The 24600-nt window shown below is 34.2% G+C and overlaps 1 protein-coding gene and 2 long non-coding RNA genes across 3 annotated transcripts; all 3 read left to right on the top strand.

Moving 5' to 3' along the window:
- Nucleotides 1-4837: 4837 nt before the first annotated feature.
- Nucleotides 4838-9025, top strand: LOC122302429. Its single transcript, XR_006240464.1, has 2 exons — nucleotides 4838-5341; nucleotides 8607-9025. It is a non-coding gene; the product is annotated as an uncharacterized LOC122302429 (long non-coding RNA).
- A 4863-nt stretch (nucleotides 9026-13888) lies between these two features.
- LOC122302428 lies at nucleotides 13889-15346 on the top strand. The gene is made up of 2 exons (XR_006240463.1): nucleotides 13889-14186; nucleotides 14976-15346. It is a non-coding gene; the product is annotated as an uncharacterized LOC122302428 (long non-coding RNA).
- Nucleotides 15347-17643: 2297 nt separating this feature from the next.
- On the top strand, nucleotides 17644-18228 carry LOC122305829 (protein FAR1-RELATED SEQUENCE 5-like). Its single transcript, XM_043118359.1, has one exon. The coding sequence runs from the start codon at nucleotides 17644-17646 to the stop codon at nucleotides 18226-18228; it is 585 nt and encodes a 194-aa protein (XP_042974293.1).
- Nucleotides 18229-24600: the final 6372 nt, after the last annotated feature.

The following is a 24600-nucleotide window of genomic DNA, read 5'->3' as shown; positions in this document are numbered from 1 at the left end:
CAATGATTTTCCTTCGGCACCATCTTCATGAAGAATTAAAAACTGAGTATCTAACGGTAAAAGATCCACTTATTTTGTGGAATGATTTAAGGGAGAGATATGAACACCAGAAAACTGTAATCCTCCCAAAAGCTCATCATGATTGGATGCACCTGAGGTTGCAAGACTTCAAGAGTGTTAGTGAGTATAACTCTGCACTCTTTAAAATTAGCTCGCTATTGAAATTATGTGGTGAAAAAGTCACTGATGATGACTTGTTAGAGAAGACATATACTACTTTTCATGCCTCGAATGTGCTCCTGCAGCAGCAGTATCGAGAGTGAAAGTTCAAGAAATATTCTGAACTTATATCTTGTCTTCTATTAGCTGAGCAAAATAATGAGCTTTTATTAAGAAATCACCAGTCACGTCCTACTGGTTCTATATCATTCCCTGAAATGAATGATACTAAATTTACATCATTCCCAGAAGCGAATGGTGCATCTTTTCAAAGAAAAAGAGGGCGTGGACGTGGTAAGAAAAACTATAGAAGTGGAGGTCCTAGAAGTGACCACACTAAAAGGGACAATAATAGATATACACCGTACCACCAGAAGTGGTTCAACTCAAAGAAGGGCAAAAGTCCTCAAAACAAATTTTTAAAGAAAGATGAAGATGGATGCCATAGATGTGGTATGACTGGACATTGGGCTCGTATCTGTCGCACAGATAAACACTTGGTTGACTTATACCAATCTTCTATAAAAGAAAAAACAAAGAAATTTGAAACAAATTTTGCTGAACCATCATATGCTTTAGATTCTATAGATGGAGAAGATATTACAAGCCTTGATGTTTCTGATTTCTTTGAGGATTCTAGTGGTAGAGTTGATCATGAAAATGTTCCTTTTTAATTAATGTATTTCCTTTATCTTATTATAAAATATTTTTATATTCTGCAATGTTTTGTAGTAATGAAAGTTTTATTTATTCTTTTATACTTGTTATAAATTATTGATGATATGATTTATCTGAGAATGGAAATGGAGCATCCCTGAAGGATCGCCCTAAATCAATAATTTTATTGAGTATCTCATATGAGTGATACTTGTACCAAAAACTCATTATGATTTATGCACCTGAAGTTGCATAATTGAAATTGTGGAAAGAATATATATTTGAATGAACGTCTCGAATGTGCTCCTGAAGTAGCAATATCGAGTATGCTCCTGAAGTAGTAATATGAAATGCAAACGTTCACAATATATTCTAAATTTGTGTCAGGTATTTCAGTGACTGAGCAAAATAATGAGTTTTTGATAAGAATCATTAATCACGTCTTACTAGATCTATATCATTCCCTGAAGTGAATGATAATGAATTTATATCATTTTATTCCCTGAAGTAAAAAGAATGATGCGTTTCATTCAAAGAAACTAAGAGATTGGACGTGATAATGAATATCTTTTTGGGCCAGAAGCTCGTATTGGAAAAGCTGTAAGCTTTCTCTTTGAGATGATATTATACAAATTATTGAATCAAATATTATGATGCATTAAAAGATGATATGATTCAAAATATTTGTATCTTTGCATGGTTATCTTGATCATCCAAAATCAATTATGATAAGTCGAATGATTTTCATATGGACGTCCATAAAAGAACCAGAAGATTCTTTTACTATAAAGTCTTACCACCAGAAGTGAAAAGAAAAATTTGCTTGAAGCAAATAAGATGAAATTATTCAACGTTATCTTGATTATCATATGTGAACCAGAAGTTCAGATGATAATTAAATTTTGGATGCAATAAGATAAAAATGTCTCATATTCTAACTGCTAAAATCTCAGCGAGGATTGAAGTCCCTGTAGGACAATTAAGAAATTCAGCAGTCTAAAAACGTGTATAAAGGCATGTGAGACTTATCGATACAAAAGATAGAGTATCTCAAAAGAGAAAGGCACAAATAATTTGGTGCTCCTGAAGAGGCCATACCCACAAAACAAGCAATAAAGTCCATCCAAATTCTTTGTATAAAATTCTCCTATATAAACTCTTGAAGAGTGCCTCCTGAAGAGGTTTTTCTTGAAAATGTCTTCCCTTGAAGAGGGACAGGTACCTGAAAATAACGAGATCTCGAATAATGGAGAAATTATGGATAGAAATAAAATCGTTGTCGACAACGTATTTCCATATGAGATGTCAATTGACATTACCAGAAATAATGGAGAAAGTGAATCAAGAACCGTCGAAGAAGACCGACGTAAAATATTGGCCAATATTTGAAAGAAACAATTCCTGCAGAATTGATTCACTAGTAAAATATGATGCATCGGGACTTATAGTCCAAACACCTAAAGAGGTGATGCTTGTTGAATGTCAGTGGGTATTTATGGAAAGGAAATAAAAATGTGATATATAAATCACGAGTCAGTTTTTTAATTCCTGCAGAATTGATATCACTAAGTAAAATGTGATAAATATGGACTTGAAGTCCAAACACAAATGAAACAATATTGATATGATTTTAAAGTGGTTAAATCATATTAAGATTTTTATTAGTTTGAAAGTTATCGAAAGTTTGGATATGCATGATTAACTGCATATTTATATGGATCATTGGATCATGATATATATATGAAAATCCCTGAAGGATAGGAAATGTCTGAAGCTTCTAATATGAATACATCTGGAAATATGTATTCTATCAAGTTTCAAAGATCCTTATATAATCTAAAGCAATCCAAACGTAAATGAAAACAAGCTATTATTGCAGTTTATATATATGATTTAAATGTCATTGAGGCTCCAGAAGAGCTCATAAAAACTGCACATATTTGAAATATAAATCTGAAACCCTTGCGGCTTTAAGGGGAAGATGGATGATGTTATTAGTCATGAAATATCATCTTTTAATACAATTAGTATTTCAGATTCATATTATGGGTTTGATATGAAATGTGCATTATTAAAGAAGAAATAAAGCACACAGAACATTTACCAAAAGATAGAAACACAAATATGAATATTTGTGAAATATTATTTTATTATCTTGAAACAAGAATTACAGAAATTTAAGGCACTTTGCCTCATTCTTCAAATGCTCTTGTTCTTCAAGAATCTGCATGGCATCCCTATCTAAAGCGGTGGGCAATCGAAAAGAAGACTTAAGCAAGGATTTTAAATTCCTATTCTCTTGCTTTATTGATTCTATCTTCATGTTGGACTCCAGAAGAAGTCGCTGAAGTATAACAATATTCTCATGGAGATCGTCAACTCCACAAGTTCTGGATTGCAGTCGCTGAGAAAATGCGACAATGGATGATGAGTATCGGGTACCGAGACTCACAAGCTCATAGATAGCTTCATTATCTGCCCTACGAGTCAAATCATTATATTGCATGATAGCACCTGTGGTAGAGGCAGGAACAGCTGATGAACGAGGTGCAGAGTACCTCATATATTGGCTATGAGAAGATCGCTGAGCCATTGCAGAGTAAAAATGCAGAAAGAGATTGCAGAGTAAAAATGCAGTATGATTACAGAAAAGTGAAGAAGATGAGATGTGAATGAAAATGAGCTGAATATCTCTTTTATAGAAAAAATTATGATACAACATCTCTCGTGAAGCAAGAGAAAAGAGACGAAATATAACTTCATAGCTCTGCGGCGCTTGACAGCACGTCTGACAGCTGCGATGCCTGACAGCACGCCTGACACCTACAGAGGAGTTGAAAATCCGCGGTGCTTGTCTGATCTTAAAAGGCTAGCCACCGTTTTTATTAAAAAATGAGGTTAGCGGTTTAATGTTGATGAATTCTCTACTAACTGTGTTATTTACAAGAACTCCAGAAGAGTACAACTCCAGAAGAGTAGTGATGAGCAGAAAGATCTAGTTGTGATTATTTTATCAACATGGATCAAGTCCACAGTTAGTTGGATGTACAGATGCGAGTTATCTTTCAGATACACACAAGAAGATCATTGCAATTCATGAGAAGAAAGTTGAAATTGATATCAAGAAGGTACGGTCAAGTGATAATCTGGTAGATTTATTCACAAAAGCATTACCAACTGCAACATTTAAGAAGATTGTACAGAACATTGGAATGCGGAGACTTGAAGACCTTTTATCATGCACTTTTCAGGGGGAGTAACGTCTTGAAGACTTATGCTGATTGTACTCTTTTTCCTTCGCTAAGGTTTTATCCCACTGGGTTTTCCTTCGCAAGGTTTTAATGAGGCAATCTTAAAGCATTTTACGGTACACATGAATATTGTACTCTTTTTCCTTCGCCATTGGTTTTTTCCCACAGGATTTTTCCTTGGCAAGGTTTTAACGAGGCATATTCATTATATGTGGTCATCCAAAGGGGGAGTGTTGTAAAATAACATTGTAAAATTGTATGACCACCTTGAGCTAGAAGTCAAATGCACAGTGCATAGTGTCAGCATAGTACTGCATAGTAACTGGCATAGTAAATGGCCGACATCGCACAGTGTGCATAGTGCTAGCATAGTACTGCATAGTAACTAGTATAGTAAATGGCCGACATCGCACAGTGCGCATAGTGCCAGCATAGTACTGCATACTAACTGGCATAGTAAATGGCCAACATCGCACAGTGCATAGTGCCAGCATAGTACTGCATAGTAACTGGCATAGTACATATGTATAGTACTGCATAGTAACTGGCATAGTTCCCTTTGTACGCCTATATATATCGTTGAATTTTTTAAGAAATTCATAAGTTTCATAACTTCTCTGAGTTCTATCTCTCTCTCTCTCTCCTTTTAGAAAGTTTTATAATAAATCTATCTCTCTCTTTCCTTTTCGATAGTTCTATAACATATATATATATATATATATATATTAATCATTTATCGATTATGAAGAGCAAGTGTAGTATACTGTATGGCAAAAGCTAAATTAATTGTCTTTACTTTTATTCCAATTTTACGTTTTTGTCCCTCAAATTAGTGAACAGTTGCTTTCAGACCCCTTCTCTTTTCTCTCTCTCCACCTCACGGCACTTGCGGCCAACGCGGACAGGAGGGTTTTGTCCTCCCGCGCTGTCTGATGCTTCTTTCTCCAACAGAAACCAAAGCCCGTAGAGAGAGAGAATGTGAGGCTTCCGAATGTATTCCTAAGGCTCGACGGGAACCACCTCTCCACGGTCAACGGCTGCCAGCTCGACAGAAACTCTGTTGGCCGAATTTCGTGTTGGCATTTTTTGACGTCTCGTGTTTCGAACTTGATCGTGTTTTGGGTTGTTGTTATCAGTGATCATTGGGTTAGATTTTCGCGGGTTCTGCTGGACCTATGTTTCGTGCAATTGGGTCCGTCTAGATGGTTTGCATGGTAAGGTTTTTGGGTTTAATTTCTTTGATTTTTTTTAATCATTTTAATCTTCATTTGCTTTTATATGTTCCTTTGTCTTCGCGGTGCCCTGTTGGTATGCCCCTTTTTGTTCCTTTTTTTTTTTGCTTTTTACGTAATATGACTCTGAAGGGTACTTCACATATGCTCCTAGATCCGAAAGTTTCTGTGCTTTTTCTCCATTTTTCTTCTTCAATTTTCGTGTTCTGTATGTTGCTTTTCCTTTGTCCATTTCTCTGTTTTGCATTTATTTTCTTTCATGTTGGTTTTGTTCAAAGTGGTTTGAGTGTGAAGGAATCCGACATTTTCGATTTCTGTTTCTTGCCTGTCAATATTATGTTTTGACTTGATTCTAAATCTATACGGAGGGCAGTTCATTTTTTTTTTTTTTGAATTTAATTGTTTGTTTGTTTGTTTTTTTTTTTTTTTGTTGATTTATTTGGTTTCTAAATTTTTTTGTAAGTAACGTTCAATGGTTTAGATAAATAAAAAGAATGACCCGATTTTTACTTTAACAGGTTGTTCCTGTCATTACAATCTGTTCGATTGTTAGAGGTTTTATTTGGTAGGTTTTCAATGTAAAATCAATGAAGCATTTGGTTTAGGAGTTTTCTTGTAATGACTTATGAATGCTGACATGTGGTGGTTGTTCTTAGGAAATGAAAATTTATTTCTCCTCAAATTTATTGTTTTACCTTTTTACACAGTTGTGTTTACTTGACGATGGATAGAGTGTCATTTCTCTGACCGTTTGATTGAGTGTTTACATGTGATTTTATCAATATTTTTTGTCATTAAATAAAGGAAGGAAAATGCTGCTCCACCCGGGTGGTACGGCTCAAGTGTACCGCTATGAAATTTTTTGTTTTATTTAGTGATTAAAAAAATGATTTTAAGTGTGTTAGTGTATTTTTTATTTTTTACTTTTTGAAAATAGTTAAATCTATTAAAAAAATGTGAAATGAAAAAGGGTAAAAAAAAAAAATTTTAGCTGGGCGGCACGCTGGGCGGTATAGTAGCCCTGCCCTTAAATAAAATATATGTTCAAATGCTGAATTGTAATTATTGAATTTGATATTACGGAGAGGAATTCAGTAAGTGTTAAGAGTGGAACGTTAGAACTGAAAGGTTAAACTCTGGTGCTGTTTGTTTTTGGGTTTTAAGTTTGAATGCTTCTGCAAGTGGCATTGAACACTTTTGATGAACAGGAAAAATGTCCTGAATTTTGCTTATAGAATTTGATTTGCAATTCATTTCTACCTAAGTTTTAATCTTTGATTTTCTGGGATACTTGTAGCGTTTGAGTTTGCGCCAATGCTTGAGGCAGTTTTTTGTTTATAAATGTAATATTTTTATATTCAATTAGATAATTATTTACTTCTCTTTTTTATATTTCCTTGTAGCTGCCGTTATTCTGTCAGTAAAATATGGTAACTGGTTTGGGGTTTTCTTCTTTCAGAATGTAATGGATTATGTCATCCAATGTGAGGACCTTTTGAGTTAGCTAATTTTTAGGCAAGGTTGCACAAGGATTTCAGAAAAATAGTCAGAAAAAGTATCTATTTGCTTAGAAAGACATGTGACAATTTTAATTTACCTTATGACGGCCCAGAACCAGTTGTTGTAATATCTTGATGCTTTTGCTTTTTTTCTCTCTTCTTACTTGGAAACAATTTACACAAGAGATTTACAATGAGGCACCTGTGTATTAATGGTCATATAGAAAAATTATAAGCATGTATATGTTGGGTGGGTATGACTTGGGGCACAAAAATTAATTTGATGCTTTGTGGTGCATAAAGTGGGAACTGTCTAGAATGCTGAAAGACCCTGGATTGAATCTGAGGGGTGTTTAGGAATGAGGTTAACAGATGTTTTGTGCAAGGCTGTGGCTATTTGTTGGTTAATCCCTTCTTAGCCTAATGTGGATGTAACCTGGCAGGAACTCTTCAGAAACTTTATTATGATCTTTCTTTTTAGCTTTAGGCTTCTTTGATTGTTGTTTACAGTGCATCGTTCCATTTCTTTTATTTCTTAGTCTCCCTTTCTATCAGATCCTAATGAAATGGCTACATCAAGAATGACTCAAATCCATTCTTGCTAACAAAATTTAGAATAAAAATTTCTAATTCTTGAACACCAACAACGGCTCAGATGCACTGTAGGTTGACTTATTGTCATTGTTATCTTATGTATGATTTTGAATTTTTATATGATCTTGCCTTGATTTCAGAGTGGCCCACCTTTCATTCAGCAGTAGTCAGGGAAACCCAATATTTGTTGTTCCTTTTCTTCTTTGTGGGAGTCACTTTTTGTGTAACTTGCTCTGCAGTATCAATCTTGTACATAACTGTTGATGTGACCCTGTGCTCTGCTTTTTGGCTGGAGAAGGGTCATTATCACTATAAGCACCCTTTCAGCTGTGGTCAATACAGCTACTTTGATGAATGCTAATGTCAGCAAGAATCTATTGCATTTTCCTATCTTCCAACGATGGAGGTTGATAGAAATTATCAAAGTAATTTGATGATTTCATGGAAGTGAGGGCAGCAAGATATTAGTGTGTATTGTTATTACCCTTTCTGTGTATGTATATTAGTTTTGTAATTGTTTGTATGAGATCATATTTGTTGATGCAGATTTTGTGTGGTGCATTTATAGATCTAAACGTATACAGCTAGGTGGTTTGGTGCTTTTTCATTATGGTTCCAACTGTTGAGAACTTGATGAATAGCAGAGAAAAACTAAAACAGAGGAAGAATACAAGAGTTTGTGTAATCTAATATCATTGATATCAAATACATGAAGGCCTTGTAATATTTATACTACATAGAAAAATAAATGTATAACAGAAATAACGGTATTTTAAATCTTCTTTGGCTCCTTCTCTGCCTTTAGCTTTTCTTCTTTAGACTTCAACTCCATGCTGTCAATATGAGAGGCTATACTCCAACACCAACAATGCAGATGTATAAAGCTAGATGTCTTTGTTGAAAAGGCTCTTTGAAGTTCATGGCAACCATGTGGGGTTTGAATTTGAAAGCTGGTCTTGTTCTTATTTGTTTGTGTCTTTGTCTTTGGATCTGAATCATGTGCTGTGTTTTTTTCCTGTTTAACATTCTCTTGCTCCATTTTCTACATGCTTACTTTTATTTGATGGCAATTCACTTTGATTCGATGTCTATTTACTTAATATTTTTGTTGCTGTATTTTTTTAACATTTGTTGCTAATTTCAATTCAATACAGGTTATCTGTTCGGTTTGATCTGTCGTTTGTTTCATTTTACTGGCCCTCATTCTCATCAGCTACTTTGGCTGTCTGCTGCGGGTCTCTTTCTTTGAACCTCACTCATAAAAAAATTGATAGATTTTTTCCCAAGAAATATTATTTGTTTTCTCCCAATTATTGAAAGAAGGATTGATTTTGTTTTTGTTTGTAATTATTGATGTAATTTGCTATCTGTTGGCGCAGATTTTATATGATCAACATGTAGATACAAATGTTAAAAGCTAGGTATTTTTGTTTTTTTTTTTTTTTTTTTTTTTTTCCTTTGTGATGGTTCCATTAATGCAAATTTTAGGTAGATGTTTTGATAAGATTATTTGCTTGTAAATTGTAAAGGTTGTTTTGAATTTAGAGGATTTATGTGAGGTGTGAATTTAAAAGCTTGTCTTGCCTTTATTTATTCCTGCTTCTTGGTTTTGGATAAGAATTCTATGTTGATTGTTTTTTTCCTTTGTTTTCGTCTTTTCTTCCATTCTAATGCTTCATTTTCTAGACGCTTTCTTTTATTTGCAACTTACTGCTGACATGGACCAGTGGTGGCAACGACGCCACAAAAAAATTATATGTCCTTTCCATTCATGTCGAGATGATATAACAACATAACTCTTGGATGTATATACCGCCTTATCTAAGGTAATAGCTGTTTTGATTGTCCCAAAAAACATTCGCATTGTACTTGTGTTTGGTTAACGTAAAATGATCTTAGAATACACTCGGAAGTAATTTTTTGTGCTATGCTAAATTTGGATCGACAATATGACAAGATGTGATACTTTGTGGATGGAATATGTAGCAAGACGGTTTTAGGAAATTGTTGGATGATAGTTCGGATGTTTCTAATTTTGGATTGTTTCAGGAATGATGCTAGACAAGATGTGATACTTTTTATGAATCTTTGGCTATTAAATGTAATGACTACTGATTTTGGCATAATGTTTTGGACTTGTTAGAATGGATTATTTTCAGTGCATGGCATTCTAGGATTCCAAATGATAGAATTTAGTTTTTATTCTAGAAGATAAGATTACTATTCCCTCCTCCACGTTCCACAGGTAGACATAGTTAGTTTTTTGCATTTGGGCGTCACATTTTCATTCTTTTGAGTGCCAATAGATGTTTTGAATTAAAGACTTGCTAAGAAAGAAAACAGATTTTTGAATGCTACTCTTCACACAACGGGGACCATCAACTAGTATCCGGCTTGTTTTGGTAAATTTATTTGCAGATTCATAGTGTTATAACTGCATGCAATACCAAGAGCGATTTGGGTTCGAGGGATTATAGGAAGTTTGTTTAAACACTCCCCAGCATTGTTGACACGTTGTATTGATCATGTGTTTAATATATCAATAAAAGAACATGTAAATAATTTACTAACTACTACTCTCAAAAATATAAAAATAAAAGCAAACATGTGATTAGACCCAAAGAAGCTCCTATCATGGGGTTTGGTATTATGCAATGGGGACTACGGAAGCCGAATAAAGGGGCGACGTCCAAGGTGATGAACGATAGCCGGGCTTGAGTTTTCCATTCGATCATTAAGATGTTATTTTAGGACAGTGTATAACATAGAATGAGTTTGGCTCCACGCTTTTACACTCTAGTATAACTACTTTGTCAAACATTAATTGGTTTTCATTAATTTATACTACTTGATTCGGTTTATTGATATTTTATAAAAATAAAAAAACGTAATACCAAAACGAGGTGAGTAGCTTCAATAAATGTCTCCATAAAATTAAAAATAAAAAGACTAATGAAGTTAAAGTTGTTGGATTTGTGAAGCCTGATTAATTATTGTAGTAGCCCGATTTGATGACTCAATCTGACCAGGACTCATCATGATTTTTTGGTGGAGTTTCGATGGGGCTTAGATCATAGTGTAGGCTTGAGGCTCAAGTCAAAGCAAATATAGACATGTTGTTCGAGCAAAATGTAGATTGAGAATTTGCTTAAGCTTGTTCGACACCTCGTTAGTAGAGAATAATGCAATAATTGAAAAATTAGAACTTTCGTCATCCAACCCTATATATATATGTTTATTATAAACAATATGACCACTTGGGTATTGGGTATTTATGCATTTATACTTGATCATTTTAGAGCATTTCATATTCTTATCTTTCGTATTGTCAAATCTGGAAAGTGGAGATCGAAATCATGAAAAACACCCCACCATCAATAACTTTTATTCATTTTCCATAATCACTAACTAATATATCCTAATAACAGACAAAATGGCGGTTTGTAATTGATAAGCACTAAACCCATCAAATTAAAGACCTTACTATCTAAGTTGGATTGACATTATCTCGTGTGGAAGCTTCGTAAAAAAAAACTAATATTATTACTATTTTCCTATACTAAAAATAGTAATTGATACGCTAAACTAGGGGTGTAAAAAAAATTAGCAAACAGGTAAATCAGACCAGGCCAGATCGAAGCAGTGGGTTCGGTTCAGTACCGATTTTATTTTCTTAAAGCCAGTCAAAATCGGTCTAGTTTCGATTTTTCTTTTTCTAAAACTGGATTAGTTCATATATATTTTAATTTTTTATATTGTATATAAGTTTTATATATAATATATAATTATATATAATAGTTTTTCCTTATACTAATATTATATAGTGCATTTTCATAGTTATACTAATACTATATTACTGTATATTATAATATATCACTATATTATATATTATAATATATCACTTTATAATATAGCATATTAAAATTGAAAAACCGGACCAGAAACCGATAAAACCGGATTAATAGTTTAGGAAAATAATTGATGTGTAATCGATTTTAAAAAAATATAAAATCAGTGCATATCAATTCGGTCATAAATTTTGTTTAAACAATTATGTACGAACTTTATAACCGCCTATTCTATTTTCAGTTGGGCTTTGAGAGCAAGTGTTAGATGAAGCCGTTAATATCAGAAAAATACTTTGGACTCGAATCCCATTTCCTCCACCACAAACCCACTTCCTCATTATTAGGAATCTGGGCCAAGGCCCACTCTATTGCTCGAGTCTCTCGTAGCCTAATATATCAAAGCTATGCATGTTATCGATAAAGGAACATGAAAATAAATTTCCTTGAAAAAATAATTAACTGTCTACTCTCAAAACTGCTACAAGTCTCAATAATTTCTCAGGGTGATATCTCAAATAGATAATTTAGTGTAAATGTTTTGCAAAAAAGTGAGTTTTCTTAATAAAAAATTAATTTTTTGGATATATTTTTAAGGAGAAATCTACTTTTTTATAAAAATTTACCGTGAGATTTACTTATTTGAAATTTGAATAAATTATTTTTTTAATTTTTTATATCTATAAAATATATAATAAAAATAGAAAATAAAATCAAACACGTGATTAGACACAAAAAGCTCCAATCATGGTGTTCGAAATGACGCAATAGGGACGACGGAAGCCGAATAAAGGGGTGTCCCTTGCGATGAACTATAGCCATGAGTTTTCCGTTTGATTATTAAGATTTATATTTTAGGACAAGGTGAATAACACAACGAGATTTCTTCCATGCTTTCGCACTCTATTCTAAGTACTTTGTCAAGCATTAACTTTTTTAAAAAAATTAATTTAGGTGCAGCTTGAATAATAAGTTGAGATGAAAGTTGAGAATTAAATAAAATATTATTTTTTAATATTATTATTATTTTAAAATTTAAAAAATTTGAATTATTTATAATATTTTATATGAGAATTTAAAAGAATTATAATGATAAAATTAGATAAGATGAAACATTTTCACTATCGAAACATGACCTTATACAATTCGATTTGGTTTACTATTTTAATTACTATTTTCTTTCTTTATTCACATCAATGATATATTTAATATATTAATAAACACACTTATAAATATAATTTTAGGTGCAATAATTTTTTGACTATTCTCAAGACTGATACATGAAGGACTCAATAATTCTCTATATCTATAAAATATTAAAAAGAAAAAAAGCAACACATGATCGTCGTGGGGTATTACGCATTAAAAATAGCGATCATTTTACATTGTAATCTTCCTCTCTAAATTTATAATATTAATATTTGTTATTGTTATGATCATTTTATCACATAGATCAAACGAAACGATATAGAATACGTTATGACACGTTAAGAAAGTTAAAATTATAATTATACCTTTATATTTAAAAATAAAATTATTAGAATTTCAATTTCGATATTTTTATTATTTGGATTGTAATTTTAGACTTGTATTTAGCTTTATAATTTTTATAAATATTGTGATTTTAAAATTTATATAAAATTATGTTAAATTTAATCAGATCAAACTGGCTAATTTTTTTTATATTCAATCTATATACATAAACAGTTTGAAATGGTCATATTGTATCGTGGTAACTTATTTCGTAATATTTATTAATAGGTCAAAACAGGTTTACTCGACCCGACCCGATATATTAATAAATCGTGTTAGGGTTTGAGATTTTGATACGATAAACTTAACGGGTCAGGTTAAGATTGAACTATATAGTATAATATATATATTTTAATATAATACGAATACGATCCGTTAATACGATTTGACATCTTTATTAATTACGTGTATTATGAAATAATTAGTCAAGCAGCCCACCTGACTTGGAAGTATTTGGAATGGTCTGTAATTATTCAATATATGGGAAGGGAGACCACACATACTTCCAAAGTGAAAAAGAAAAAGTAGACACGTGAATAGATTCCGACAAGTTTCCATCATGCAGTATTACGTAACGGGGGATGATGAAAGCCAACTAAAAGCTGGCTCGATCGTTTGTTTCGCTCTCTATAAATAAAAATGTGATTTATTTATAATTTGAATTTCTTTCATGATCATGTGCATGTAGCCCTCCAACTTTAACTTTTGTTTATTTAATTTATATTTTACATATATAACAAGATAAGCGCATGTCTGCCACTATGGTCTCCAAAAATTAACGAGATCATCTTTCATTTTTCCTTATTAAACAAAATCGTCTTTTCTGACAATTAAAGGTAATTTTTGCTTTTGCTTTTGTTTTTATTTATTTATTTATTACTTTATTTGTCGTTACTTTCGATTTTTTTTTAATATAATTGAAACCACTCAAATTAGTTGGCCTCTTCCAATTATATTATGCCTAATATTATCAAATGAAGAAAATCCGACCTTATTTTCTATTAAACGCGTCTAGGCCAAGCATAAATTTGCACTTATGAATGATCATACCCCTCAAACTTTGCTTTTTGATGAATGATCATACCCCTTGAACTTGGCCAGTCATCATGTGTATTATAGAATGATGAAAAGATGCCACCACCTTACCATTTACACACAGCAAATAACACAAGTCCACGTGACTTCGTATGGCCTATAAATAGAGTGCAGGGGAAAGGGTATTTGCATGACATGAATCCAATCGACAATTTTGTCTAAAAATGAAGGCGATCATTCTCATTTGCGTTCTATTAGCCTCCCTTCTTTTCTCCTTTCCTTCAGTTATTGTGGCTCGCGAATTACTAGCTGATCAGGATGGTGAGATCTTCCACAAATTTTTAATTTGGTTTAATTTGCATTCATTAATTAGTCATTATTTAATTTTACATAACAAGTAATAGAACTTGTTCATCATGATTCTACTTTTTAGATATTATATGTCCACCTGCCCCTGCTTATACAAAATAAGAATATTTTTTAAATCATTATACATTGTAAACTTCCTCTCTACATATATAATATAAATATTTGTTATTGTTATGATCATTTTATCACATAGATCAATCGAAAGGATATAGAACAATTTCTTCAGTGCTAATATTAATCTCTAAGACTCGGGATCATTTAGATATTGAGAATATTTTAGAATATTTGTGAATAGTAATTAAATTATTTGATTTAAAATATTTTATTAGATTTAAAAAAAATGAGAAAAAATTGAATAAAAATATTATATATAAAGTTAATAAATTATTTAAATATAATATTTTACTATTATTTTTTGTTTTGAAATTTTTAAAAAATTGTATTATTTTTTGTGTTTTATTTGAAAGTTTGTAAAAGTTTTAATAATTAAATAAAAAAATTAAAAAATTAAAATTAAAAAATATTTTGTGATATTTAAAAAGAAAATATTGAAGAATATTGAAGAATACTTGATTTACAAACGCAACCTCAAACTAAAGTCGGAAACTTTTAGTACTAAAAACTAATCATGACAGTGAGACACCTAACAGGAAGAAACATGATCGAATATGACAAATATGTTTACAAATGACAGTAAAAATATAAAAAGCTAATTAATCTAGTTATCTTTGATCGATGCAGCATCTACTGGAGGAACCGCGAACCCCAGCGCGCAACCCAAAAGTATCATGTGGAAAGCCTAGCGATCCTCGATATAGTTCTTGCGTGGGAAAGCCAAAGCCCACCAAATGTGGTAAAAAAACCGCATATGGCCGTTGCAAGCCACCGCAGGGAACTTGAATCAGTACTACTTATTATGGCGTGGTGAAAGTACGCATAAAGTTACTTGTAATGCTGTGAGAATAAATAGGATTTGGTTTGATACCACTAATATTGTGATGGAGCTTGGTCTTCATCATTTGTAGTGTGAAAATATAAATATGTAAACTATGCATCTTGATATATATGATGTGCACCAATAAAAAATAGCTGACCAACTTAGTTTTGGTAAACTTGTTTTCTTATCAAGTACTCACTTTTTCTTTCTTTCGTTTTAATGTTATACATATATTTCTTCTATTTGGTAATGCAACATTATAATACAATGATACATTACCAATTCAGTCAATGCTTGAAGCGTATTAGAAGTATTTTTTGTACTAGCTGATCAGGTAATAAGCTTCTAAAGTAATGATAGTAGAGTTCAGCTACGCAGAAGTCACTGTAGTGGTGCACACATTGCACTCACTAAGTGGCGGGTCTGTTTTATTTATTTTTTATTTTTTTTCCTTCTTAACCAAAACGTGCGTTTTGATTCCATTTGAAAATCAGTTTCTGATTTATCCCCATTCGAATTCATCCCGCGAATACCCTCCTCCCTCGACAGCAACCGGCGTGCATTTCCTCTACCCAGAGCCTCCCGGCGATGCCGAGTCTCTCGTCAGCGCCACCGAGGGGCACTGATTAGTCAGCCCAGCGTCGTCCGCCACAACCCGCGAGCTATATTTCGGAGTAAGCAAACACGATTTGAATCCCGCGTAAACCCACGTCGTCACGAACCTACGTCGGGGTTCCTCTTCCCAGGGCCACCTCGTGCGACGACGTCTCCATGTTCAACGCCAACTCCAAACACTCGTACATCCGAAAGCTACTGCAACTTTCGGCGAGTTGATTGAATGCACGAAACCAGCAAGAACTACCCCAACAGCTCTGTTTTGCCAATGGTTTGCTGAGCTTTCGTAGGTAAATATTTTTCATTTTCAAATCAACACTATTATGTTATTCATGTGTACATCGAGATGAGATGCTTTGTGTTTTCTGAGATTGGTAATGGGGCCTTGGGCATGGAGAAAAAAATTTCATCTTTGTGAGCATACGCGGAAGAAACCCATCTGGTTTTAGAGTGTTTATTCTCCTCTGCTTTTATTATGGAAATGCTCTGTTTGATGGAAAAAAAAATCTTTGCTGCTTTCAGTATATATATATCATTCTTTTTTTTAGGTAAAAGTTTTATGGCTGGGGCTTAATTTTTGATTGGTATAGCAAAATCTAAGAGTTTGAGTGTGTTGATACAACAAAATATAAGAGGAAACGCGAATTGTTACACCAAAATCTTCAGCAACATTGGCTGTAAAAATTATTGTGAGAGTGGAGATTAGTTAGGCTTAGAAGTCTGAACTCCTTAATTATGTTTGGTACCAGACATATTACCTATGTATGTTCAGTTTGGTTTGGTTAAAAATATAAAAATTAAACACAATCGATCAGTTGAGTTCATTCCATATGATCATTTCTTTACAAAGTGCTTATCTTTTCATAATATGCATTACGTATGAGAGTTTAATCTTCCTTTTTATTCTTTTGCCATCATGTTCTTCGTCTATAAAGTCTCGGAAGACATTCGACGTCTTAGTGTGATGGGGGAAGACGAAGATAGAATGCCACATAGTTGCTCGACGTCGAGTTCGCATTCATTAATGACACCTTCAGATATTGTTTATGGCAATCTAATCGTCTACCAAGTGAGTATAGTTCTTAATGTCTTTTATATTTTAAAAGCTCATGAATAAGTGAAAATTGCATTATTGTAGAGTTCTTTTGATGTAAATATCCCATACCCTTCGACAAGTCATCCGGTAGACAATCGGCCATTTCATGCTTCATTTCAGGTATGAAAATTTTGAATTTTTAAATTTCAGAAATTAACAATCATAGCATTTGTTAATAGTCATTCCATTTTGCCTAACAACGTACGTGTACTGTTTGAGTAGATGCCACATTATATGCCCTACTCGCCGACTAATTTGGAGGACCAGAGACAAGAGGCGCCCTCATCGTCAACTGTGTTAGCTGCTGCAGAATTTGAACAAAATGTGGGGAATACATCACCGATGACTGATGCACATTTTCCTGACGCTGATGGTATTAGTTATCAACCTACCTTGATTATAGTTTTTGTAATATTATTTTTATGCTAATCCATCCATATGCAAATAAATGTAGAAATGGGCTTCAATTTAAATGAAGATTTAGAGGATACCACTATTGTCCAAGATGATGAGAGTAGAGTTGAACTGCCAAGATCCGGGATGGAATTTGAAAGTTTGAAAGAGCTGACAACCTACTACAAGCAATATGCGAAGCTAGAGGGTTTTGGTGTACGGACACAGAGAACCAGAAAGGTGATGATGGGAGGCCTGTGTATGTCACTGTTGGTTGTGCCCGTGGCAGAAAGTACTAACCTAAGAATAGTAATATCTCGAAGCCACGCCCAACAACCAGAACGGATTGTAAAGCGAGAGTAAATGCAATGTTGAGCAAGAATGACAAGTGGGTTTTCACAACTGTTGACAATGTGCACAACCATATAACTGTGAGCCCCAAGAAGACAAGATTCTTACGATCACACAAGTTTCTAGATGAATACAGTCAGAGGATCCTGGACCTGAATAATCGAGCCGGTATAAGAATGAACAAAAATTATTATTCTCTTGTCGTTGATGCGGGGTGTTTTGAGAACCTAACTTTTCAAGAGAAAGATTGTCGGAATTTCATTGACAAGAGTAGACATTTGAGGTTGGGTAAAGGAGGTGGCGAAGCCCTTAATCAGTATTTCCAAAGAATGAGAGATCAGAATGATGGTTTCGTATCTAACATGGACGTGGATGATGATGGAAGGTTACGAAATTTTTTTTGGGCTAATGCTCGGAGTCGAGCAGCCTATGAATATTTTGGAGATGTCGTAACTTTTGATACAACATACCTAACAAATAGGTACGAGAAGCCTTTTGCACCGTTTGTTGGTGTTAATCATCATGGGCAGTCCATATTATTAGGAGCGGGATTGATTTCAAATGAGGACACAGATACTTTTGTGTGGTTATTTCAAATGTAGTTGGATTGCATGAATGGTCGGGTGCCCAAAGCCATCATAAACGACCAAGATCGGGCAATGAAGAGTACTATTGCCATTGTATTTCTTGAAACTCGTCATAGATATTGTCTATGACATATCATGCGCAAACTTCCAGAGAATTTAAGATCTCGTGCTAAATTCAATGCGGGGTTGAAGATTGACATTCAGACTGCAGTATATGACTCACAGACCACAATAGAATTTGATGAGAGTTGGGGTGAAGTACTTGCCAAGTATGATTTGGTTGACAATAATTGGCTTCATACCTTATACGAGGAAAGGCATTTTTGGGTTCCAGCTTACATGAAGACTGTATTTTGGGCTGGTATGAGTACGACTCAAAGGTCGGAGAGCATGAATGCATTTTTCGACGGGTATGTCCATTCCGAAACCACGTTGAAGGAATTCGTCGACCAATTTGATAATGCTCTTAGAAAGAAGGTCGAGGTAGAGACCACTGCTGACTTCAATTCAATCAACCAAACAATTCCTTGCGTGTCTCACTTTAACATTGAAAAACAGTTTCAAAAGTTTTATACAAATGCAAAGTTCAAAGAGGTCCAAAAAGAGTTGCTCAGCCTAATGTGTTGTAACTGTTCCTTGGTAAGTACACAAGGGTGAATTTTAAATTACGATGTGTTGGATGAAATATCTATTGAAGACCACATCAAAACAGTAAATTTCTCAGTTTTCTTTAACGAGGACGAGGTGGAGGTAAAATGCATGTGTGCACTGTTTGAGACTCGGGAGATTTTATGTAGGCATGCACTTAGAGTTTGTCAGTTGAAGAAAATAAACCTGCTACCATCAGTATATGTCTTGGATCATTAGAGAAATGACATAAAGAGGAGATACACATTACTCAGAAGTAGTTACGATAACCAGCAGGACAGATCAGATGCACGGAATTATGAGCTTGTGGTCAAAAGATGTTCAAAATTAGTAACCAAAAATATCCTCAAATAATGCACAAGTTAGTGCATTCTTGCGTGTTGTTGATGAGTTTGACTCAAAATGTGAGGGTTTAACACTAGAGTCGGAGTGCGAACAAACGACATTGCAACCAAATGTGGACTTGGGTAAAGGGAAGAAGAAGATATTAAACCCCAACATGGTCCAAGGGAAAGGGAGACCTCCAAGTAAGAGGAAGGTTCCACCCGTAGAAAAGATTGCAAGAAAGAGAAAGAAACCGATAATAAATCCCTGAAGTTGTATGAATTTCAATAGTTTGTTTTATGATTCTAATATATGTGTTTTCTTGTTTTGGAACTTAGATTTGCAGGAAAATATTGGTAGATGAAACAGAATTGGGCAAGAACCCGGGATCTAAACAACACACATTTGATGTTGGTGCTGTTTCGACAGAAAATGTCATTCTGTCACAATCAACTCCACAAAATGAGGTTAACTGTGGTTTTAATAATTCAATACCATGTATGACATCATGATACCTAATAGTTTGGTTAAAGACCAACCGTGCTTCTGTCCTTGTTTTAATTATTGGTGTGGTTGTTTCAGATGTGTGACCAGAGTAATGTGCACTTGTAACTCCATGGTGATGGGCTGGTATATATTTTTTTGAAACCACTTGGAGAGTGTTTTTGGTGTAGTTTGTGGATGTGGGGGGGGGTTAAATTTTTTGTATATTGGGTTCTTAATATGGATGTGGGGGTGGGGGTTTGGTTTTTTGAAACCACGTGGTTGGTGTTTACTTTTTGTACCTCTACTATTCTATATTTCAAATGGGGGTGGGGGTAAATTTTTTGTACTTTGGGTGTGACCATATGGAGAGGGTATGGAGATATGCTACAGGATTTGATCAGTAAGCTTAAGGTCTCTTTCGGTTCCTGGCCATCTCGGTAAGCTCTCTCTATTTAAACTTGAATTATATGGATGAGGTTAAGTGTGTATATTAATGCAGGGTTGAAATTAAGAGAAGTTAGGATATTACGCAGTAAACTTGGTGTTTTACTCTAAATATTTTGTATTTTGTGGACTTCAATGGTGTAGTAAGTGGAATGAGTTTTGTCCAAGTCATCGTGAGGTCCAAATGCTTGTACATGACTTGTATGAGTTTTGAAGAGCAAGGGCAGAAAGTGACACTGTAAGGGTTCTTCATTTCAAGTTAGAATGTTCTTATTTCAACCTTAGTTTCTGTCATGAGCCATGTACAAATATTAAATTGTTTCAATCATTTCCTCTATAAATTTTTCATAGTAGATGGGAAAACTTTTTGATAGTAAAAGTTGAATGATTGAGCTTCTTGATTGAACAGTACGATTTAATATTTCTAAAATTTTAATATTGCATTTGTCAGGATTTGATTAGCCTACTTGAACACCAGTCAATTGCATGACTGCTCGGGTTTCTTCCAGTGTGCTCATAAATTGGTCATGTTTGGCGAAGCACATTGATGAAGTTTGAGGTGCTACTGAAAGGCTCAGAGACTGGCGATGTTTTTTGTAGTTTAGGAATGAGTAGTTGTGTATGGTTTATAATTTAGTGTTCATGCAGTGTAAATAGTAACCAAGATATGTAAACAAAATGCAAGAAAGAAAGTGTTGTTTTAATTGTTGCCATTAGTGCATTCTGCATGCTCACTCACTTGGTTTGGACAAGTAGCAATTCCAAGTATTTCTACTCAAAGCTTGAAAGCAGGACAATAGCAAGGTTGATGAGTAAGCCAAAGGCAATTGTTGTATTTTAGAACATGCAAGACCCTCCGCAAGAGACCATCATGAATTATGCCGATTTAACTAATAGATTTTAATTAATTTTGTACCTTAATCTCTAAAATCAGAAGCTAAATAAATAATAAAAGATCATAGCAAAAACAAATTTTTATTACAAATTTGCACAATCATGACAGGTTCTTCAATTTTTGTTTATTACAAATTTGCACAATCATAGCAAAACCAAAACAATCCAAACATCTATAGAATACGCATCTCAAATAATAAGTGAAAACATGGCAAGGTTGCACACTAGACTGCTTTCATTATAGATTAAATGATCATAGTCCATCAACTAATAAGACTTGGCTACTGAAGACGATTGAAGTGCAGAATTTGAAACTTCATTACACAAGTTGCTTTAGCAACATATTAGTTACATGTTGTTCATCAAAACATGGTCTTAACAAGCCAACCATTCAAAAACCATCTAATCTAATCCATATACAATAATATGTTTACATGGAATTTATCTAAATCAAGCAAACATTATTACAAATGTAATAATCCAGTACAAAAACAATAATTTTTGTTTTTCCTTTTTTAGATTCTTTACTATCTTTCTCACTTTATCTTCTCTTTTCCGAACGTCATACTCGCGATGTAGTACATCATCCCACGTTTTCGAAGCCTTATTCTCTCTTGTACGAAAATTCTCTTCTTGCAGATAAAATATATCCGCCGATACGAAAAATTCACACATTATATTTCTTTGCATACAGTACAAACTTCCAATTAATATAATAAAATACCAACCGTAATCAACAAATTATTATGCAAATATGACAAATATAAAGTTGAAATTACCGTAGTGATAATATCTAGATATTTCTTCAGTCTTTTCAGAATAATACATCCCACCCACATGCATCCCGGCTTCTTTAATAAAGCCAACCACATGCATCGATCCCTTCCCCATGACCTCCTCACTACTCTGCAGATTGGTGATTGGACTCGGTCAAGCTCCCATAATGTAGTGTGTATACACAATAGCCACGAACTTTCCATTTGATTTGATTATTGAAATTCTATTTTAGGAAAATGTGTATTATAAAATGAATACATTGTAATAAAAATGAATATTTACTACAAATTATTTGCAATGAAAATAATTATTTATAATAGAAATATAATTGTTTTGATAATAAATAATTGATCACAAATTAATAAATAATTTTTTTATAATGACTAATAATAATGAAATAGAATAAAAGACTGTCATGATAATTAAGATTAGAAGAAGCATCGCATCTGATCTGATCTAGTCAATTGCTAGGTCCTCTCGCTTTTATTTATTTTTTATTCATATAAAATTTCCAATTTCTATCTTATCTACCAAACTAAAGGTGGCCTTTCGATACCACTCGATCATCTGGCTGTACGTACGTGCGTATAATATATTATCAACTGAAGAAATTTCCAACCACATACTATAATTAGGACTGTTCATCCAGATTGGGTTTTACTCGATCCAGACTAGAACTCAGATAACCGGATTTCCCGAAACTCGGATGTCTAAACCCGGGTGTACCCGGGCCGGGTATCGGGTTTTAAACTCGGAACCCAGGTTTAAAACCCAGTACCCGTGTTTCTTCAAACTGGATCAAGCTAACAACCGTGCCGCCTTTGTCCCTCATCTGGACCCTCATAAGCTCCCCAACAGTGACCGCCTTCTTCCCTCGCCCTTGACTCACTGAGTCACCTCCATCGACCCTCCTCTTAGAAGCCGACGACGTTTTCAGCCCCAGAGCCTTCTTCACCCGACTGGCTGTGGACGAAGTCAGCGACCTCTGCAGCGAAGCCGAATGCGAGATCGCAGGAGCCCGTTCGGTTTTCTCCGACTGCGGGATGTAGGTCAACGGCCGCCTACCGGTGCTCCGACATGCAGCGACGAGGATCTCATAAGCAGTTTCGTGGAGCTCGGAGTTCGAAAGATTTGAGCCCAAGTCGTCGAACGGGGAGGGTAGGCCTTCGACCGAGGGGAACTTGGGAATGAAAGAAAAAGTCGGTTGGTGGGTACTGAAGATGCAGAGAGAGAGAGAGAGAGAGAGAGAGAGAGAGAGAGAGAGAGAGAAGTTGAAGTTTGTAGAAACCAGGTTCAACCCGAAACCCGGAATCTGGTTTTTTCAAAATCCGGATGCATCCGGGTTTCGGACCGAGTCTGATCCGGATTAATCTGGGCTGGGTTTCGATCCGGATTTGAGATCCGGTTCCTGGCCCGGGTGTACCCGGGTTTCCGAGTTGGAACCCGGTTGAACAGGCCTAACTATAATTAAACATGCACTTGAATGGTACTGATATATAAATAGGAGTGTAGGAGTAAAATGGCCTCTCAGCACAAACCATTACTCAGCCATCCACAAAATGAAGGCTATAATTCTTATTTGCATTCTCTTTGCTTTCCTTCTTATCTCGTCTCCTTCAATTGCAGCTCGTGAATTGGCTGAATATCAGGGTAAGAGCACATAAGTAGTACTACATCTTCTATATTTTTAATTATTTTACATTGTAAATTACTTGCTCTGTACATAATATTAACATTTGCTAGCTATTCATGTTATGATTTTGTCACAGATTATATAAAACGTACAAAAGGATCACCTAGAACAATCTCTTCAGTACTACTAAAATTGCTCTTCAAGACTCTTAACTTATTAGGTATCATATATTATATTATATTATATTATATTATATTATATATTCATGAGAAACTTTAGTACTAGAGAATAATCATGGCATGCAGTGATCAGATCAAGACATATAACAGGAAAAAAAACACGATAGGACATGGAGATTATGAAATACATGACTGAATTATTAACATATATATGGGCTATGATAATTTATATATCTTGTAAGTGATGCAATTATCGTAATGGCAAATATGTTTACAAATCATGACTGAGTATATTTAAAGCACTAATCTAGTTATTAATTTTCGATCGATCGATGCAGAAGTTACTTCCCCAACCAAGAATCCCAACAAGCCAGTAATATCATGCCCTGGCAATCCTCGATGTACTTCTTGCATACCAATTAAGCCGCCCGTCAAGTGTAATCCAAGAACCACATATAACCGTTGCAAGCCACCTCAAGGACCTTGAATCAGTAGTACTACTTATTGCGTTGTGGTGAAATTATGAATAGAGAGTACAAAATCAAGTTACGAGTAGTACTCATGTATTGCTCTGAGAATAAATAGGATTTGGTTTGACATGACCATGATTAATATTGTAATGGAGCTCGTTCGATATTCGAGCTTCCTTTGCAGTATGGAAATATATATGTAAAATATGGTGCATCTTGATCATATGCTGTACAAGTACTGCCAATAAATCAAAAAATCGAGCTGACCGACATAGTTTTGGTCATCTTGTTGTCCTATATATCATATATTTAATCGTCTTCTTAATGTTATAGATCTAATATATATTGGTTAATTCTACTTGGCAATGCAATACATATTATATATATATATATATATATTAATCATTTATCAATTATGAAGAGCAAGAGTAGTACTATACTGTATGGCAAAAGCTAAAATTAATGGACTAGGAATCGGATCCCATCACCTCCGCACAACGATGTAGTATTGGCAGTAGTAAAGCCCTCTAAC

This window comes from Carya illinoinensis, chromosome 3 (assembly GCF_018687715.1).
Source record: "Carya illinoinensis cultivar Pawnee chromosome 3, C.illinoinensisPawnee_v1, whole genome shotgun sequence".
In the NCBI taxonomy this organism is placed as follows: Eukaryota; Viridiplantae; Streptophyta; class Magnoliopsida; order Fagales; family Juglandaceae; genus Carya; species Carya illinoinensis.
This window is presented reverse-complemented; position numbering and strand designations above follow the sequence as displayed.

What these genes read in the sequence shown, in the direction of transcription:
- LOC122305829 (XM_043118359.1), top strand. Translation starts at nt 17,644, where the DNA reads ATGTTGAGCAAGAATGACAAGTGGGTTTTCACAACTGTTGACAATGTG.